The following is a 15434-nucleotide window of genomic DNA, read 5'->3' as shown; positions in this document are numbered from 1 at the left end:
CTCCCTCAGCCTCGTGCTCACCCGGTGGGTCTTGCTGTAGGTGTAGAGGAAGGCCAGGCGGTAGAGGCTCTTGTAGTGCTGGGGGAAGCGGCTGAGGCACAGGCGGAGCGAGGCGATGCACTGCTCCGTGAGGAACTGGCGCTGCTCCTCTGCGCCGGCCGGCAGCCCCGGGGGGAAGGCAGCTGGCTCCCCCAGCGGATCCCCTCTCTTCCTCCCATCCCACGGGGCAGACACCGAAGTTGGGGGCTTGGCAGGGGTGCCAGCAGAGGCCGGGGGGTCGGCAGCAGGCTTCTGGCTGCCTTGCTCTGTGGCCCGGAAGCCTTCCGTGCTCTCCGAGGACTCCTCAGCTTTTCCTGAATTGAGAACAAAGAAAAGAAAGTCACCTCGGCTTTAGGCCCTCTCCCCGTGGCAGTCCACCACCAGCGACAGGGGCACCTTGGTGAGCGATCAGCATAGCTGGGTCCACCCTCTTGCTGGACGGGAGCTGGACCCAGGCGACTCAGGGGCAGGAGGCGTGGGCCCTCGCTGCCTCTGCCCCCCGAGCCCCCAGCTGAGGCCTCCGTGGCCTCCAGTCTGCTCCCTGATGAAACAGGATATCTCAGCTGGCACGCAGCTGAGAAGGGGGGTCCGAGCTGGGCTCAGGGTGTCCCTGTGGGTGGTGGCACGGGGCTGCCCGCCTCAAGGCCGTGCACGTGAATGGGGAAGCAGCCCGAAGAGGGCAGGCGTGGCCACCACCACCACCGAGGGCAGCACCCGCTCCACGCTCAGCACCCCCAGCCCACCCGCCCCTCCAGCCCACCGGAGAGGCAGCGTGGGGTAGTGGATAAGGGTGCAGACTGACCCTCTCTGGACCTCAGGTTCTTCTCCAGTAAAAGGGAACAGCCAGTGCTTTTGCCTGGGGAGGCTGGGAGGCCTGGCTGCTGTTGTTGCTACTGTCCACCAAGTGGCTGTGTGCCCCGGCCCGGCCAGAGTGGGAAAGCTTTCAGAATCCACGGCCGGCTGACCAGACACGGCCTCAGCGCAGTGCCAGGGCCGCCGGCCTGCCTGCAACCTCCCAGCAAGCCCGGGAGTGGGCTCTGCCCACTGACTTCCACAGTGGGGCCTGGGGGCCCCACAGAAGCTAGGCAGACTCCAGGGCCAGATCAGGGCCTGCCCCAAGAAAGGAAGGGTTCAGGCTAAAAAGAAAGCACATTTGTGACATATAGTACCCAAAGGCTTTTTGGCTCTCCCACACGGGGCCACAGTGGGGTCCTAACAACAAGAACAGTGTCACCGGCGCCCACCGCATACCAGGCACTTGCGCGCACCTGCCTGAGACACCACGTTTGACCCCACAAACCAGGAGTGGGCCAGGGATCACTCCCATCCTACATGGGAAACAGCGGGGCCCAGGGAAGTGAGTGGCTCAGCCAACCGAGGTCCCCGGGCATCAGCAGAGGCATGAGGGCAGAGGCCAGGACCCACGTTGTCCAGCGCTGCCCAGGCTCCCAGGACACCCCAGCAGTACCGCCCACACGCTGAGTCAGGTCTCCGTACCTCTCTCCTCTGCGGCCCCCTGAAGGTCTTTCCCGGGCGGTCCTACTTGGGAACTGGGAGCGGGCGGCCTCTTCTCTGTGTAGGGCTTCTGGGAACCCTCTAGGGAGATGGCAGGCTCATTGAAGAGGTCCTGCGTCGAGCTGGAGTCCGAGAGCGCCACGGCCGTGCTCTCCTGGCTGCGCTCTGGGGAGAGAAGGACAGAGGCGGCAGCGTGAACCCTGGCACCTGGGGAACAGAGGGGCCTCCCACGGAGCCTCTCGGCCAGAGGCCTGGCCACTGCCCCGTGCACAGCCACTCTGACACTGCCTGGCCCGCCTGTCCTGGAGGCCACCGAGCCGCTCACCAGAGGCACCAATTTCCCGGAGTTTCCCCCAAGAGTGGTGTTCTGGTAAGTGTTTGACAATTGACTCTCAGGAGGTGAAAGCCTTCGTTTGTAGCATTTACTGATTTCTGTGGTGTAAATACTCCCACCATGGCCAATTTCGAGATACCAACGGGATGTATCTGAATGCAGAGTTGGGAAGAGATGCACAGTAGTGATTATACACCACCGCGCAGTATTCCTACCGCAACAGGCACACGTAACCGCGATGGGGAAGAACTCAGCCAACACTTTTACCCAGTCTCTGAAGGCCACGTGTGGTGGGTCTGCAGTGACAGTAGATCACTGGGACTTGCAGACCCCAGGTTGAGGGCGCCCCCGGGCTCCTCTCCACGGCCTCCCAGCTGCTCCTGAGGAAGATGGGGGCGGGGCAGGAGAGATTGGGGGACATCTTCCCAGGGTGCAGGCTGCTGTGGGAAGGGTGTGAAGCCCTGGCTGGACCTTTCTCCCCGACAGAGCAAGCCAAAGCCAACAGGGGAGGGGCAGCAAGCCCGGTGATAGCCCTGTCGCCTCCAGGGCACAGGTGAAGACCCACAGGAAACACCTGCAGGGAATCGCCCAGGGCCTGAACACTCCCACCAAGACACAGGGACCCGGCTGGCCAGGTCTGAGGCTGCACCCAGACAACAGAGGACCAGCCGAGCCCCAAGCCCGGGCTGGCAGGCACAGACTCACAGCCAAGCACTCTGCCACAGGAAGAGGGGTGAGGACATGGAGAGACCCACCTGAGGGGCACACAGAGGGCCTGAAGCAAGCAGAAGGTTGAAACAGATGCTGAGAAAACCTTCCAGCAAACCACTCCACCCTGAGCACAAGGCAGCACTGGGGGAACTGGAGGCTGGGGGTGGGGTGCACCAAGGGAACCACAGCAACAGCAAGACCCAACCCTGCTCAGCTTCCACCTCGTCAGCCTCACTTCCCCACCTGATGCCTGGGAGCTTAAGAGTGAAGCCCATTCCAGGCATGAATATCAGTTATTTCAACCTCTTCTGTCCTACACACGCTATCTCGAGTTCAATATAAAAAGTATAAGACACACACACACGCAAAAGCAGAAAAGAACATTGTCAAGAGACAAAAAGATCAACAGAACTGGGCTCAGAGGTGACCCTCCCCTCTCTTTTTTGTATTTACCTTCTCTAAACTATTACTAACTCCTGATGAAAGCGAAACCAGCAGCCACGCATCGTGGACTGGCAGCACATGTAAGAATGAAATGAACGAGAGCAGCAGCCTGAGAGAAGGGAGGTTCACGCTGCTGCACGTGAAGCAGGATCGCGTCCTCCAAGCGCAGACTGTGACCACCTGAAGATGTATTTTCTTAACCCTAATGCAGGCACTACATTATTTTTTAAAGAGTTATAAATAAACCAACAGTAGAGATAAAAGGCAACCCATTAAAAAATAGCACTTAGTTTTTGTCTTGAACTTTGTGTACTTGAAGGTGAAGCTCACTAGTCATGTGACCTTGAATAAGTAAGGCCCTTTCCCTACATCTGAGTTGCAGCCACGTATCATCTCAGGGAGGCTGGTGCCATGGGGGCTTCTGGGGTCTGGCTTTCAACACTTGCTCAGCTGCTGGAGAGCCTAGACGCCCAGTAGGCAGTGCCCTGGGGCCGCCAGCAGGACAGCAGCTGCTGGAGAGCCTAGACGCCCAGTAGGCAGTGCCCTGGGGCCGCCAGCAGGACAGCAGCTGCTGGAGAGCCTAGACGCCCAGTAGGCAGTGCCCTGGGGCCGCCAGCAGGACAGTAGCTGCTGGAGAGCCTAGACGCCCAGTAGGCAGTGCCCTGGGGCCGCCAGCAGGACAGCAGCTGCTGGAGAGCCTAGACGCCCAGTAGGCAGTGCCCTGGGGCCGCCAGCAGGACAGCAGCTGCTGGAGAGCCTAGACGCCCAGTAGGCAGTGCCCTGGGGCCGCCAGCAGGACAGCAGGAGCTGGAGAGCCTAGACGCCCAGTAGGCAGTGCCCTGGGGCCGCCAGCAGGACAGCAGCTGCTGGAGAGCCTAGACGCCCAGTAGGCAGTGCCCTGGGGCCGCCAGCAGGACAGCAGCTGCTGGAGAGCCTAGACGCCCAGTAGGCAGTGCCCTGGGGCCGCCAGCAGGACAGCAGGAGCTGCTTAGCAGGCAAACTCACAACAGAATGGGAAACTGTGCCGGCAAAGTCGAGAGCCTGGACTCTGGGAGACCCTGGCCTCTGAGTCCAGGTCCTGTTCCGTCACTTACTGGGTCGGACAGCCTAGGCGGTTGCCATAATTTCCTTACACTTGTTTCCCGACGTGTAGAACTGTCATAATACATGTGCCCACTTCATGGGGCTGTTATGAGGATTAAAGTGCCTGATACACTGTGAATGTTCACGAAATGTCAGCTCAACTATCACCAGTATGACCTCAGAGAACCCGGACCATCTCATCTCTAATGTCTCAGATGTGACACACAAGGGTTTAGTCCTAAAGGCCACACTGGACACAGGGCCTGTCGACAGGGTGCTGACCACTCCTTACACTGACCGGACAGCACTGTCCCAGGTGGGCCGGGCAGCACACAGGACACCAAGAATCAGGACTGTGTTTCCAACGGCAGCTCTGGGGCTCCACCTCTCTACCCACGTCTGACTGATGACCAGGCTTTGGGGACAGTGACCTTTCAGGCAGCTCCATAGCTGCCTCTGCATGTCCACTGCCCAGTAAGTGCAGGGCATCAGCATCTCACTTCGGGGCGGCAGGGACCTGCTCGGCGAGGGGCTCTCCCCTGACTGCAAGGCAGACCCCAAGCTCCATAAGCCCCAAATGGGGGTGATGGGCAGTGTGAAGGCATCGCTTCTCCAGGGCTGGAAGCCGACCCTCTGGGCTCCGGGAGCCCCAGACCCACACTCCAATCCCAGAGCTGCCACTTGGGCTGCTCGAGGACTCCGTGTCATGGTCTTTAACACGTTTGTCACTGCCCACCCCTCCACCACCACCACCACTGCCCCCAACGCACACACAGGATTCCCACAGGGGCCTGCTTGGTTCCTGGCACACTGGAGTGACGCCCACCAACCCACCGGGCCCTCAGCCCCACCTCCGGCCCTGACAAAGGACTCAGGCTTGTGGTTAAGTGGTCCTGGCAATCAGCCGATGGGCGCTCCCCTGTCAGCACCCAAGCAGCCGCAGGCGCCGCAGGGCTGGGCAGCACGGCCTGCAGCAGGCAGGCATCCAGGAGGCAGCACAGCGGGAGGACTGACTGAGAGCCGGCATGAGGCTAATGGGCCACGAACTCACAAGTTGTTGGGCTTTGGGCCTGAAGGAACTGCTCATTTGGTGGAACCCGTTGTGATCATCATGAAAACCAAGGATCAGCTTAAACAAACGTCCGGATATTTCCTACCAATGCACTAATGTCCTGGCAGCGCTGCCCGGTGAGGGTGAGGGAGGGTGGTGTGGGCAGGATGGCGGTACCCGCTCCCCGGGGAAGGACAGGTAGAGGAGCCTCAGCTGAGCCTCCTTTAAAACTGCACCTGCAGCCACCACAGAGCAGGACACGCGTCAGCCAGGGAGCCAGCGGGGATGGGGCTGCGACCACGCTTCCCTGACCCCTCAGACACGTGGGTGAAAACCTAGGACGCTGACCCTGACAGGGCAGAGAGCAGCATCAGCTGGCACGACGCGTGTGGTCCCTCCCAGGGTGATCGCGGGCACTCACGGAGCCCTGAGGAAGGCCAGAGTTCAGCAGGAACATGTAAAGGGCCGAGAAGTCCCCAGGGGCCACCACATCATGCAGCACCCCCTGCAGCTTGGGGGAGGCAAGGGTCTGTGAAGCAAGAGGGTGGGGGAGGCTCATGCCTGGGAAACAGAGGATAAGTGTGTCGCTGCAAAGACACACCAACGGGGACTCAGGAGGCCCGGGGCCAAGTATCTCCCATCCTCTCGGGTCTTGTGTGTCAGAGAGGGTCGGCACGAGACTGCTGAAAATGATCCTGATTTTAAATACTAAGAAGCAAGTGAGGCCCCACGTGGGGGCCTGTGGAGGGGCTGCACTGGGGCTTTCCGGGCCCCTGGTCCTAAGGCAGAGCCAGACTCAGCTGAAGAGCCGGCGACCCGCAGGGCTGGGCGGGAGGGCCTTCCCAGGAAAGGCACACAGGTGGGTGGACCCTGGGGACCACCCACCGCCCAAGCTCCCGACTTCCTTAGTGGGCTGCCTAGAGGCCGGCAGGAAAGAGAGCTGGCACCGGGGTGGAGGGCCGGCTACACAGGCAGCCCTACACTCCTTCCAGGGCGCTTTTTTAGAACCTGTCCACACAGAACCTGCTCACACTAATACATACGTGAGGCAGGGTTATAAATATGTCACTCTTACTGTTAATCACCCAAGAGGTTCACTTCCACTCCCCTGGGCCGCCGCAGCCCTTCCTCTGAACCTAAGAGAGACGTGCATCTGTCGACCTGCTTTCTCAGCCCGGGCACCCCCACCACCACCTCCGGGGGACACACAGCCAGGGCAAGTGAACAGAGCTGGGGGCGCAGAGGGAAAGGGGCCCGGCCTGGTGACACAAGCCCCTGTCCCAACGGAGCTTTCTTTATGTGGGTTTGACTCAGTTGACATCCCTTGAACATTCTCAGGATTTGCAGGCCAGCCTGAAAGAGCTCTTTGGTTACAAGACACACGTTCCCTGCTGTGTTTTCTCCATTTGCTCTGGCAGGAAGGCTAGAAACGGCCACAGCCAGCTAGTCCATTAGTTCAGCTATATGAAAGCTCAAGGAAAAAGATGCATGCTGGTGTGATCAAAACTGCAGCAACTCTGGCTGCTGAGCCCTGAAAACATCACCAATTTTCTGCCGACCAGAAAACAACTGGTTTCTAAGAGCTGCAAACTTGGGTGGAATCAATATTTTGAGAAATCTTTCAACCGGGCAAAACCTGCCCCAGTCGGGCCCTGATGACCGCCAGGAAGGGACTTGTCCACCGGGAGTAGGGCTGGGGTGTGGGATGGGTGCCCTCCTGCAGGCCAAGGAGACTGGACAGACCTCCAAGAGAAGAGACACCAGAAACCCACCCCACCCACCCCCAGAGAGGTAGCAGTGGAGCCAGGCCCCCAATGCTCAGAGTGGGGAGAAGGGACTTCCCTGGTGGCGCAGTGGTTAAGAATCCGCCTGCCAATGCAGGGGACATGGGCTCAAGCCCTGCTCCGGAAAGCTCCCACACGCCACAGAGCAACTGAGCCCGTGAGCCACAACTGCTGAAGCCCGTGCGCCCTAGGGCCCGCGTGCTGCAACTACGGAACCCATGTGCTGCAACTATTGAGGCCTGAGAGCCTAGAGCCCGTGCTCCGCAACAAGAGAAGCCACTGCAATTAGAAGCCCACACACTGCCACGAAGAGTAGCCCCCGCTCGCTACAACTAGAGAAAGCCCACACGTAGCAACAAAGACCCAACACGGCCAAAATTAAATTAAAAAGAAAATTAAAAAAAAAATTTTAAAGAATGGGGAGGGGACTTCCCTGGTGGTGCAGTGGTTAAGAATCCGCCTGCCAATGCAAGGGACACGGGTTCAAGCCCTGCTCCGGGAAGATCCCACATGCCATGGAGCAACTAAGCTCCTGTGCCACAACTACTGAGCCTGTGCTCTAGAGCCCACGAGCCACAACTACTGAGCACACATGCCACAACTACTGAAGCCCGTGCACCTAGAGCCCGTGCTCCGCAACGAGAAGCCACCACAATGAGAAGCCCAGGCACTGCAACGAAGAGTAGACCCCGCTTGCCACAACTAGAGAAAGCCCGCGCACAGCAATGAAGACCCAGTGCAGCCAAATAAATAAATAAACAAACAAATAAATAAATAAAAAGAATGGGGAGAAGACCTGGCCTCACGGTGTGCCCCTTGCCCTGAGCCCTCACCATGCACCACCCTGCTCCCCGAGCCGGCAAGGCACTGACCAGGGAGGCCTCGGGCAGCCCTGTTTTCCTAAAGGCAGGTAGGTGGGCAGCTGCCTCTTGACCCTGATACCAGGGGAGGCAGAGCAGGTCAGGTGAGAGCAGCACCCTACAGCTACCTGGAGGGGTTCCCAGGAAGGCTCTTCCAACAGACGATGACTGGGAACCTGCCTTTCTCAGAGCCAGAGAGAGAGGGAGACACCGCAACCACGCCACTCCCCTGTGGCCTTCGGGCCCTGCTGCTTCCCAAGCTTGCTCCCTCAAGGTCTCTCTTCCACCCACCCGGTCACCTCAGTGTCCAAATGCCACAGGACTCTCCAACCTCCGTGTCTTTGCTCCCATGGCCCCTCACCCGAAATGGCCCTGCAGCTCTCTCTGGAGGCCCACCTCCTCCAGGAAGTCCCCCCGATCCACCAAACCCCAGAGCCAGCTCATGGCACTCCCTCACGACACCAAGCACTGCCCCAGGGACACAGACCCAACTGAGATCTCATCTCGGCTCTCCCCACGGCGCCCTCTCCTAGGCCCAGCACACAGCAGACGCTAACAGATGCCATGACCAGCTACGGCCCAAAGACGTTTTTAAAAGGTGAGAATGAGGGAGAAAAGGACAGAGAAGGTGATGGGCTCTGCCCTCTGCCAGTCTCCCTCCTTGGCCCGACACCAGTCCCACCTTGTGGGGACTCGCAGGACCACCTGGGCTCCATGAGGAGAAGGTCTATGTGCAGGACAAGCCCAGCGTAGGCTCGTCCCCTCGGCCAGGCCGAGGACACCACGGCTGCAGAGCGCACGGTGAGCATTTTTACACCCTTGTCCTCGTAAAGAACACCTTGTATCTTATAGTCTGTTGCCTTTGCTACCCTTTTAAGCAAGAAAGAATAAAGCAACGGAAACACAGACTGAGCTGCCTGCAGGACAGGCAGGCGGGCGGGCAGTGCGGGGCGGTCACTGCTGCATGTGCATCTGGCCAGAACCGGGATGATGGGCCGGGGCAGAAGCCAAGCACATCAAACACACACTCTCCAAACCACAGGACAGCAATACAGGGGTGCTCCCGGCCACCGGGAAGCAGGGAGCCGGACTGAGGGTCAGCATGCGGTCAGCTCGGTCCCTGAAGCGAGCTGTGACAGCACAAGCAGAGGACAGCCTGGAGAACAGTGGTCAGGGTTAGGGGCAGCACGGGCAATATTGGTGGAGGCAGCGTGGGCGAGTGGGCGAGGACGAGCACAGATGGGACATGACACAGACGGTGACGATGACGGCATGGCAGGCGAGGATGGATGTTCGTGAGGGAGCTTGACACAGGCACGCTGGGCTGCCCCAAAGACCCACACGGCCCACACCTACCCCTGGGGCTCAGGGCAGCCATGGTTCACACTGTAAAGGGGGCCACACAGGCACCCTGCACCCACCCCAGCCCCTGTGGCTCCCGCTTGCCTGACCCCGGCTTGCCCTCCCCTCCCCGACAGTGACCTCCAACACACCCCTCAGATCTTGACTAAGCTTCCCCCTCAGGAAGGCTTCCCACCCACCAAGAGACCAGGACAGGTCTCTATGGGACCCTCCGCTGTTCACGGATTCACACCTGCTCCTGTACCAAGCACCCGCAGCAGGGCAGAGCCCAGGGCTGTGCCATGTACCTGGCACAGGGCGGCAGGACGGGCGGGGCCTTGGGCAGGCTGGAGAGCCCCACCCTGAGGCCCCCTCCGGGTCTGGCTCCGACATTCCAAAGTGATGTGGAGCACAACAGCCAGACAGTGAGGGTCCTGGCCAGTCCAAGCCAGGGCCCAGGCTGTTCTATAAGGGTCCCGCTCCCTGGGCCCTGCCACCAGGGAACTTCCAATAGGGAGACACACAGATCCAGTGCCTTCCAGGCTGTGGGGACCTCCCCAGTGTGGCCTCCTCACTGGCCCAGGGCGGGGTGGGGAGGACACTGAGACCCCAGGTGCCCTTGGCTCTACCCCAACTAGCCCCACAGCCTCCTGCCCTCAGCTCACTCCCTCATGGGGGACAGGACACACGGCCAAGCCCGCCGGGCGACCGTGAGGATGGGTACCCGCTACCACTCCCAGGACCCAGCCTGGAGTCCCACGCGGATTGAGTACACACGGCTTCGTGGTGGGGCGCCCATGCACACACACGCACATATACGCACACACGCGCACACTGCACATCGCATGTGGGGAGGAGCACAGAGCTTGTTTGGGAACCTCATCACACTGTGGTCGAGCCTGTGTGAGCGGTGATCTCTGAAAGCCCCCTGAAGGTCCCAACATGCTCCAACGTGGAAGATTTCAGCGCTGCGGGCGAATCCCAAGACGGATGGAAGGGAGAGGTGAGGCAGGCAGAGCTGCTGGGAGCGGAGGTCCTGCTCTGTCTCTGTCTCCATCCCTCTCAGCCCAACCAGGGCCCCTCAGGTCAGCCGTGGGCGCCTCCAGCCGCCCGAGGGCCAGTTCCAAGGACTTCTCCCCAGGGCCGCAGACGGGCTGCAGGAAGCTCCCCACCCTGGTGTGGGGGCCTCAAGCGTGCAGGTGGGGCCGGTTCAGAGAGCACCCCGGGGCCTTCTATGCTAAGTAATTACTAAGACAATGAATAACTGTCAAGCTCCCTACATAGGCCGCAGCCATCTTCCTAAATCTCTCCTCAATCTCTCTCCAGGTCAGAACTGAGCCCAGCTGGCTCCTGGTGGTGAAGCAGAGGCGTCCTCAAGTGCAGTGCGGCAGTGCGGCCCTGAGGCTGGGTCTCCTCACCACACCCCAGGGAGGGCCTGGCACTTGGCTGCCCATCCAGCGGGCGGCAAGTTAGCCTGATGGACCCTGTGGTGCAGGGGACCAGGGCCCCTCGGGGGCCGACTTCAGAGGACGCCACCTGCCCCTCTTCTGAGGCTGTGCCACAGCTGGAGGGTCAGGGCACAAAGTCAGGGTGACTGACCCCACACCTGAGCTCCCCCGGCTGAGCAGTGGCGTCCGGGGCCCCTGCCAGCTCCGACGACAGGGGTGCCTGCGTCTAGGAGGCGGCTGTGACCCGCAGGCACCCTCGCTTAACACCCACGAGGAGAACGTCACCCCCGTCCCACGGGTGCGGAAGCTGTGGCTCAGAGAAGTGAAATCCTTGCCGAGGGCAGAGCTGGTGGAGGGGCAAGGTGGTTCTGCCCTGGCCGCCCCGTCCGACCTCGAGCAGGGCCCCAGCCTCTGCCCTCTCATCTGCACCAGGGCTGGGGGCATGCGCCATCCTCCTCGCCAGGCAGGGGCTCCACGCTGGCCCCCGATCTCCCATATCAGGAGACCCCAGGCTGGTCATGGGAGGTAGGAGCTGAGGTGGCTGGTGCAGACAGACCCTGGAGGCTCCAGCACGTCCCCCGGCATCAGCAGCCTGCTGCTTCTGCCCTAGCCGGGGCCTTGCCCGGCAGCCAGCAGGGTTCCAACGTTCCAAGACCACGGCTAGCTCAGGGCCCCAAACATTCTCGTGCTGTGGATGCCGCTTTCTCTCTGAGGTGAGGGCTGAGAGTTCTAACAGCACTGTAGATAGGCCTGGCCAGCGCAGGGCTTCCAGGCACAACCAGCTGGGGCTGGCCACAGCGAGCCATGGGATCTCAGAGGCTCCATGTCATTAACAAGAATCACTTTGCATAAAAAGTTTTTACAAACATTCAAAAACGTACAACCACTGAAATGATATCTGAGCGTATTTGTGTGGCTCCCCCTACAAGCTTGCAGAACCAGGTGCCCAGGACATGTTACACCGGCACCTGTCCCCAGTGCTCTGCTCCCCACGGCTCCACACACACACAGGTGTGCCAGCCTGGGACACCCTGAGAGGCATTCCTCCCTCCTGAGACTGGCCTGGTGCTAATTCCTCCAGGACGTACCTGGCAGAATGGAATTCCCAAGCAAGGACTTATTTCCAGTGTTTTCTCAATATTCTCAAGAGTAAAAGGAGAGAACAGGGTTTAACTTGAGGTGAGTGAGACCTGGAAGGTCCCTGTTTCAGGAATGTCTGCGGTATCACAGCGGGAAGATCAGGCCAGCCAGCTCCTGGGTCCATGCTCCCTGCTCTGGGGTGGGCAGGGAGGTGATAGACACACAGCACACGCTCAGACCTGCACGCGCTCAGACCACAGCCCCTCCACACACACCACAGGCCACCCTGAACCCTGGAGGGGACACCGCCAGCATCCTCTCCTCTTGGGTCACAAACCACACCCCGAGGAGTCTAGTTTGCCACCTTGCCCCCCCTCCACCAGCTCTGCCCTGGCCCTGCTCCCAAGCCCTGCTCTCCAGGGGCTGTGCACTGGGTCCTGCCGAGCTGAGCGACGTGGGAGAGAGGGCCTGGGTGGCCTTCAGCACTGTCACTGCCCCCAGGGTTCCACTTAGTGGCCCCCAAGGCCCACTAGTTGGCCCGGTGCCGTGCAGGTGAGGGGAACATGAAGAGACTGAGCTGCGAGGCCGGCATGCAAGCCTCCGGTGTTAGTAAGGATGTAGGTGACCGACCACCACCTGCCCGTCCCACGTGGGGAGCCAGCTGACCCCACCACCAACCCGTCTGGATTCCGAGGGTGACAGACTCAGAGTCACGGCCCTCCCCAATCATCAGAAGGACGTGCCGTAATAACGTGGGGGCCACTCGGGGCTGCCTGCAGACACCAGCGGCCTCCCAACCGCCCTTTCACGTCCCCAGCTCACAGGTAGGAAATGCAGGCTCGCAAAGGCCCCCAGGTGGGCGGGGGCAGGTGGTGACCCTGAGCATGTCTGGGGAGCACAGGATCACCGTGAGTCCATGAGGTTAATGAACAGCCGCAACATTGCCCGTGTCACCCCAGACCCGGCACCCCCCTCACCACAACAAAGCGGCTCATCACCCGAAGCACCCGCCCCCGTGATTGGTGTGCCGCCCTGGGCTGGCAGGAGGGAGAACAGGGACTGTACCGTCCGGCGTCGCCTGCTGGTGGGGTTTTTTACATTTGACGTAATCGTGGTCAATCGGAGTGGCTGTGTAAGGTGGGGATGTCAGACCTGGGCCAGAGGAGGAAGGGAGGGAGGCTCCGGGGCCCGGCAGTGTCCCAGCTGAAGAGTGGGAGTCCTCGTCCACCAGGCAGGCCTTCTCCCTGTGGACCAGAGGGTCGGGGCGCAGGTCAGAACCCTGCGGCCCACTGAAATGGGGCATGTGCCAGCCTGGATGGTGCCCTTCCCAGGGCAGGGGCCCCTGTTCCCAGCGCCTCTGGTGACACCCACCCCCTCTGGCATCCAGGGGCTGAAGGGGTGGGCCCACGGGCCCAGCCGGGAGCTGCCCACCCCTCACAGCTGCGCTTGCCGGCAGCTCACATCTCACGCCCAGGAGACCCCTCCTCAGAAGCACCCGCCCAGCGCCCCTCCAGGCCGCGTCAGCGCCCTTCGTGTGACACCCACGGCCTGACACAATTCATCCCGATCAGTGTGTGGCCAAACATCTGGATTTACTGTACACTCACACGTGTACAAGGGTATATGCTACAACAATGTTGAGAGAAAAGTTAAAAACACCTGAAACGTGCAAGGAAATGGCTATAGAGAGCAGGGCGCACCTGTGCTCTGCAATAACACACACCCAGACAAGTGGGCACCATCTACAGAGTGGGTCCCAGACTCGCTGCTGGGAAAAAGCAAACTCTGCAACACCTCCAGGAGCTTGATTTTATAAAATAAAAGAACCCCTCTAACTGGACGTTTACGTGGAAGTGTGTGCAAATGCACAGAACATGGTTTGGGAAACTCAACCGTGAGCAGATGCTAACTCTGGGGGTGAGAAAGGATTTGTCACGTTTTAGTCCATACATTTACACATTACCAGAATTTTCTATAACTAGTATGTATTTGTGTATTATGTGTATAAGTTTTAAGTTTAAAAAAAGTTACAATCACAAAAAGGCCATATCACTGTGCCTTGGGGGCCCTGTATGACTACAGTCTCTGGGCACACCGTGTCTACCTGGTGACCTGCCGCACATGTGCCCACCTGTCCCATAGCTGACAGGCCCTGGGTGCAGGTCTCTCTAGCACTGGGCAGAGCCTGCACGGTGCCCAGCCAGGCAAGGGCCCAGGGATGAGGCAAGCTGAGCCAGAGCTCCAGGACGCGGATGCCGGGGTGACCCACAATCAAGGGGAGGCCCGGGGGTCTGGCCCAGGCCTGCCAAGGGAACCCCATCAGGGCCCCAGCGCCATGAGCTCTCTGGTGCCACGAGAGGAGCCCCTGCCTCTCACACCCTCCTGGCCTCTTGGGAGAAGGGGCAGCAGCTCTCAGAGGGCCCCACCCCAGGGAGAGGCCCTGGCAGAGGGTGCCAGGGTAGGAGGCTGCCGCGTGCAGCATCCACACAGGCAGAGCTGTGCCGGGAGGGGGAGTCAGCTCCTCCAGGGACCGTCCAAGGACGAGGAAGTGATGGGCACGCACAAGCAGCCTCTCTTTCTCAGGTTCAACAGAAGGGCCTCGGCCCAGCCGCTGGGAGCCTTGGACCAGACCTGACTCTGCAGGCTCTGGGAGACTCAGCAGATCCCTCCCCACCCCAATGCCCACCGCCCAGCCGCCACCCAACCGCCGGGAGCATGTGCTACTCACTTTTCTGAGGCTTTGGGCGCGTTCTTCTCCTCGCCCCTGGCAAAGGGCCCTTCTGCAGCCTCCTTCATGAAGCTGACCAGTACCTCTGCACTGACCCCAGAGTCGGGCCTCCCCAGGAGCTTCAGGATGGATGCGTGGAGCCGGAAGTACACCTGGGACAAGGACGCGGGTGTGAGCAGCCCTCCCAGCTGCCGAGGTTCACTGCCCACCCCCCCACCCCACCCCACCAGCTGTTAGTCCAGCACAGCCTCCCACCCAGCACCCACACCACTTCCTGGTACCGTGGAGAGTGGACAGCTCCTGCACACACATCTCCCCCACACCATGGGCTCCCTGAGGCCACGAGTAGCGGGACTTCTGTCTGTGTCCCCACCCCAGAGCCGCCCTGCGGACAGAGGCGGGCAGGCAGTGCTGCAGCAGTGAGGCCTGGGCCTTCCCTCCTTTCCTCTGTCCTCACCACACTCGTCCCTTCACAAGCGTGAGGCCAGCGGCCCAGGCCCCCAGCCAGGAGAGCCCAGGGCACTTTACTGCCCCCAGGAAGTGTCACACACCACAGGTGACCAGGCCTGACCTTCCCACCCAGGTGTGGGTGCCACTTGGCTCCCACGGACAGCACAGTGGGCGACACGAAGGCTGCTGTGGCCACAGGCCCCGATTAACCAGCTTCTCCTCACCCAGAGGCAGTTCTAGACAGACACCAGCCAGGACCCACCCAGGTGAGATGCCTGGTGGTTCAGCCCAGGCCACACTCTCAAGTGGGCACCCCGGACAGAGGAGCCCACACCCAGAGCCCCTCCACCTCCAGCCAACCCGTGGGCCCCAGAGAAACTGGCCCAGAAAGTCCATTTTTCGATGCCGGGCACTCATATGTGCCCAGGTGGCCAAACTCAGGGGAAAGCCAAGTGTTCCACTGGCAAAGGTCATCCAAGCAGCAGGTGAAGTATTTTGAATGAAGGCTCAACAACAGAGGGGAATTTTCACCAGGGCAAGGTTAAATTCTTAAAGAGGAATGCCAT

General features: G+C 60.5%; 1 protein-coding gene across 1 annotated transcript in view; it reads right to left on the bottom strand.

Annotated features, from left to right (window-relative positions):
- CABIN1 (calcineurin binding protein 1) overlaps window positions 1-15434 on the bottom strand; it is a 94063-nt gene that overhangs the window by 44859 nt on the left and 33770 nt on the right. The window contains exons 26-29 of the mRNA XM_065889499.1: window positions 14419-14570; window positions 12756-12934; window positions 1537-1719; window positions 22-353 (exon numbers count right to left, since the gene is read on the bottom strand). Of these exons, the coding sequence (XP_065745571.1) occupies window positions 22-353; window positions 1537-1719; window positions 12756-12934; window positions 14419-14570 (846 nt within the window). The remainder of the gene's footprint in view (window positions 1-21; window positions 354-1536; window positions 1720-12755; window positions 12935-14418; window positions 14571-15434) is intronic.

The sequence above is a fragment of the Phocoena phocoena genome, chromosome 13, assembly GCF_963924675.1.
Source record: "Phocoena phocoena chromosome 13, mPhoPho1.1, whole genome shotgun sequence".
Taxonomy (NCBI): domain Eukaryota; kingdom Metazoa; phylum Chordata; class Mammalia; order Artiodactyla; family Phocoenidae; genus Phocoena; species Phocoena phocoena.
This window is presented reverse-complemented; position numbering and strand designations above follow the sequence as displayed.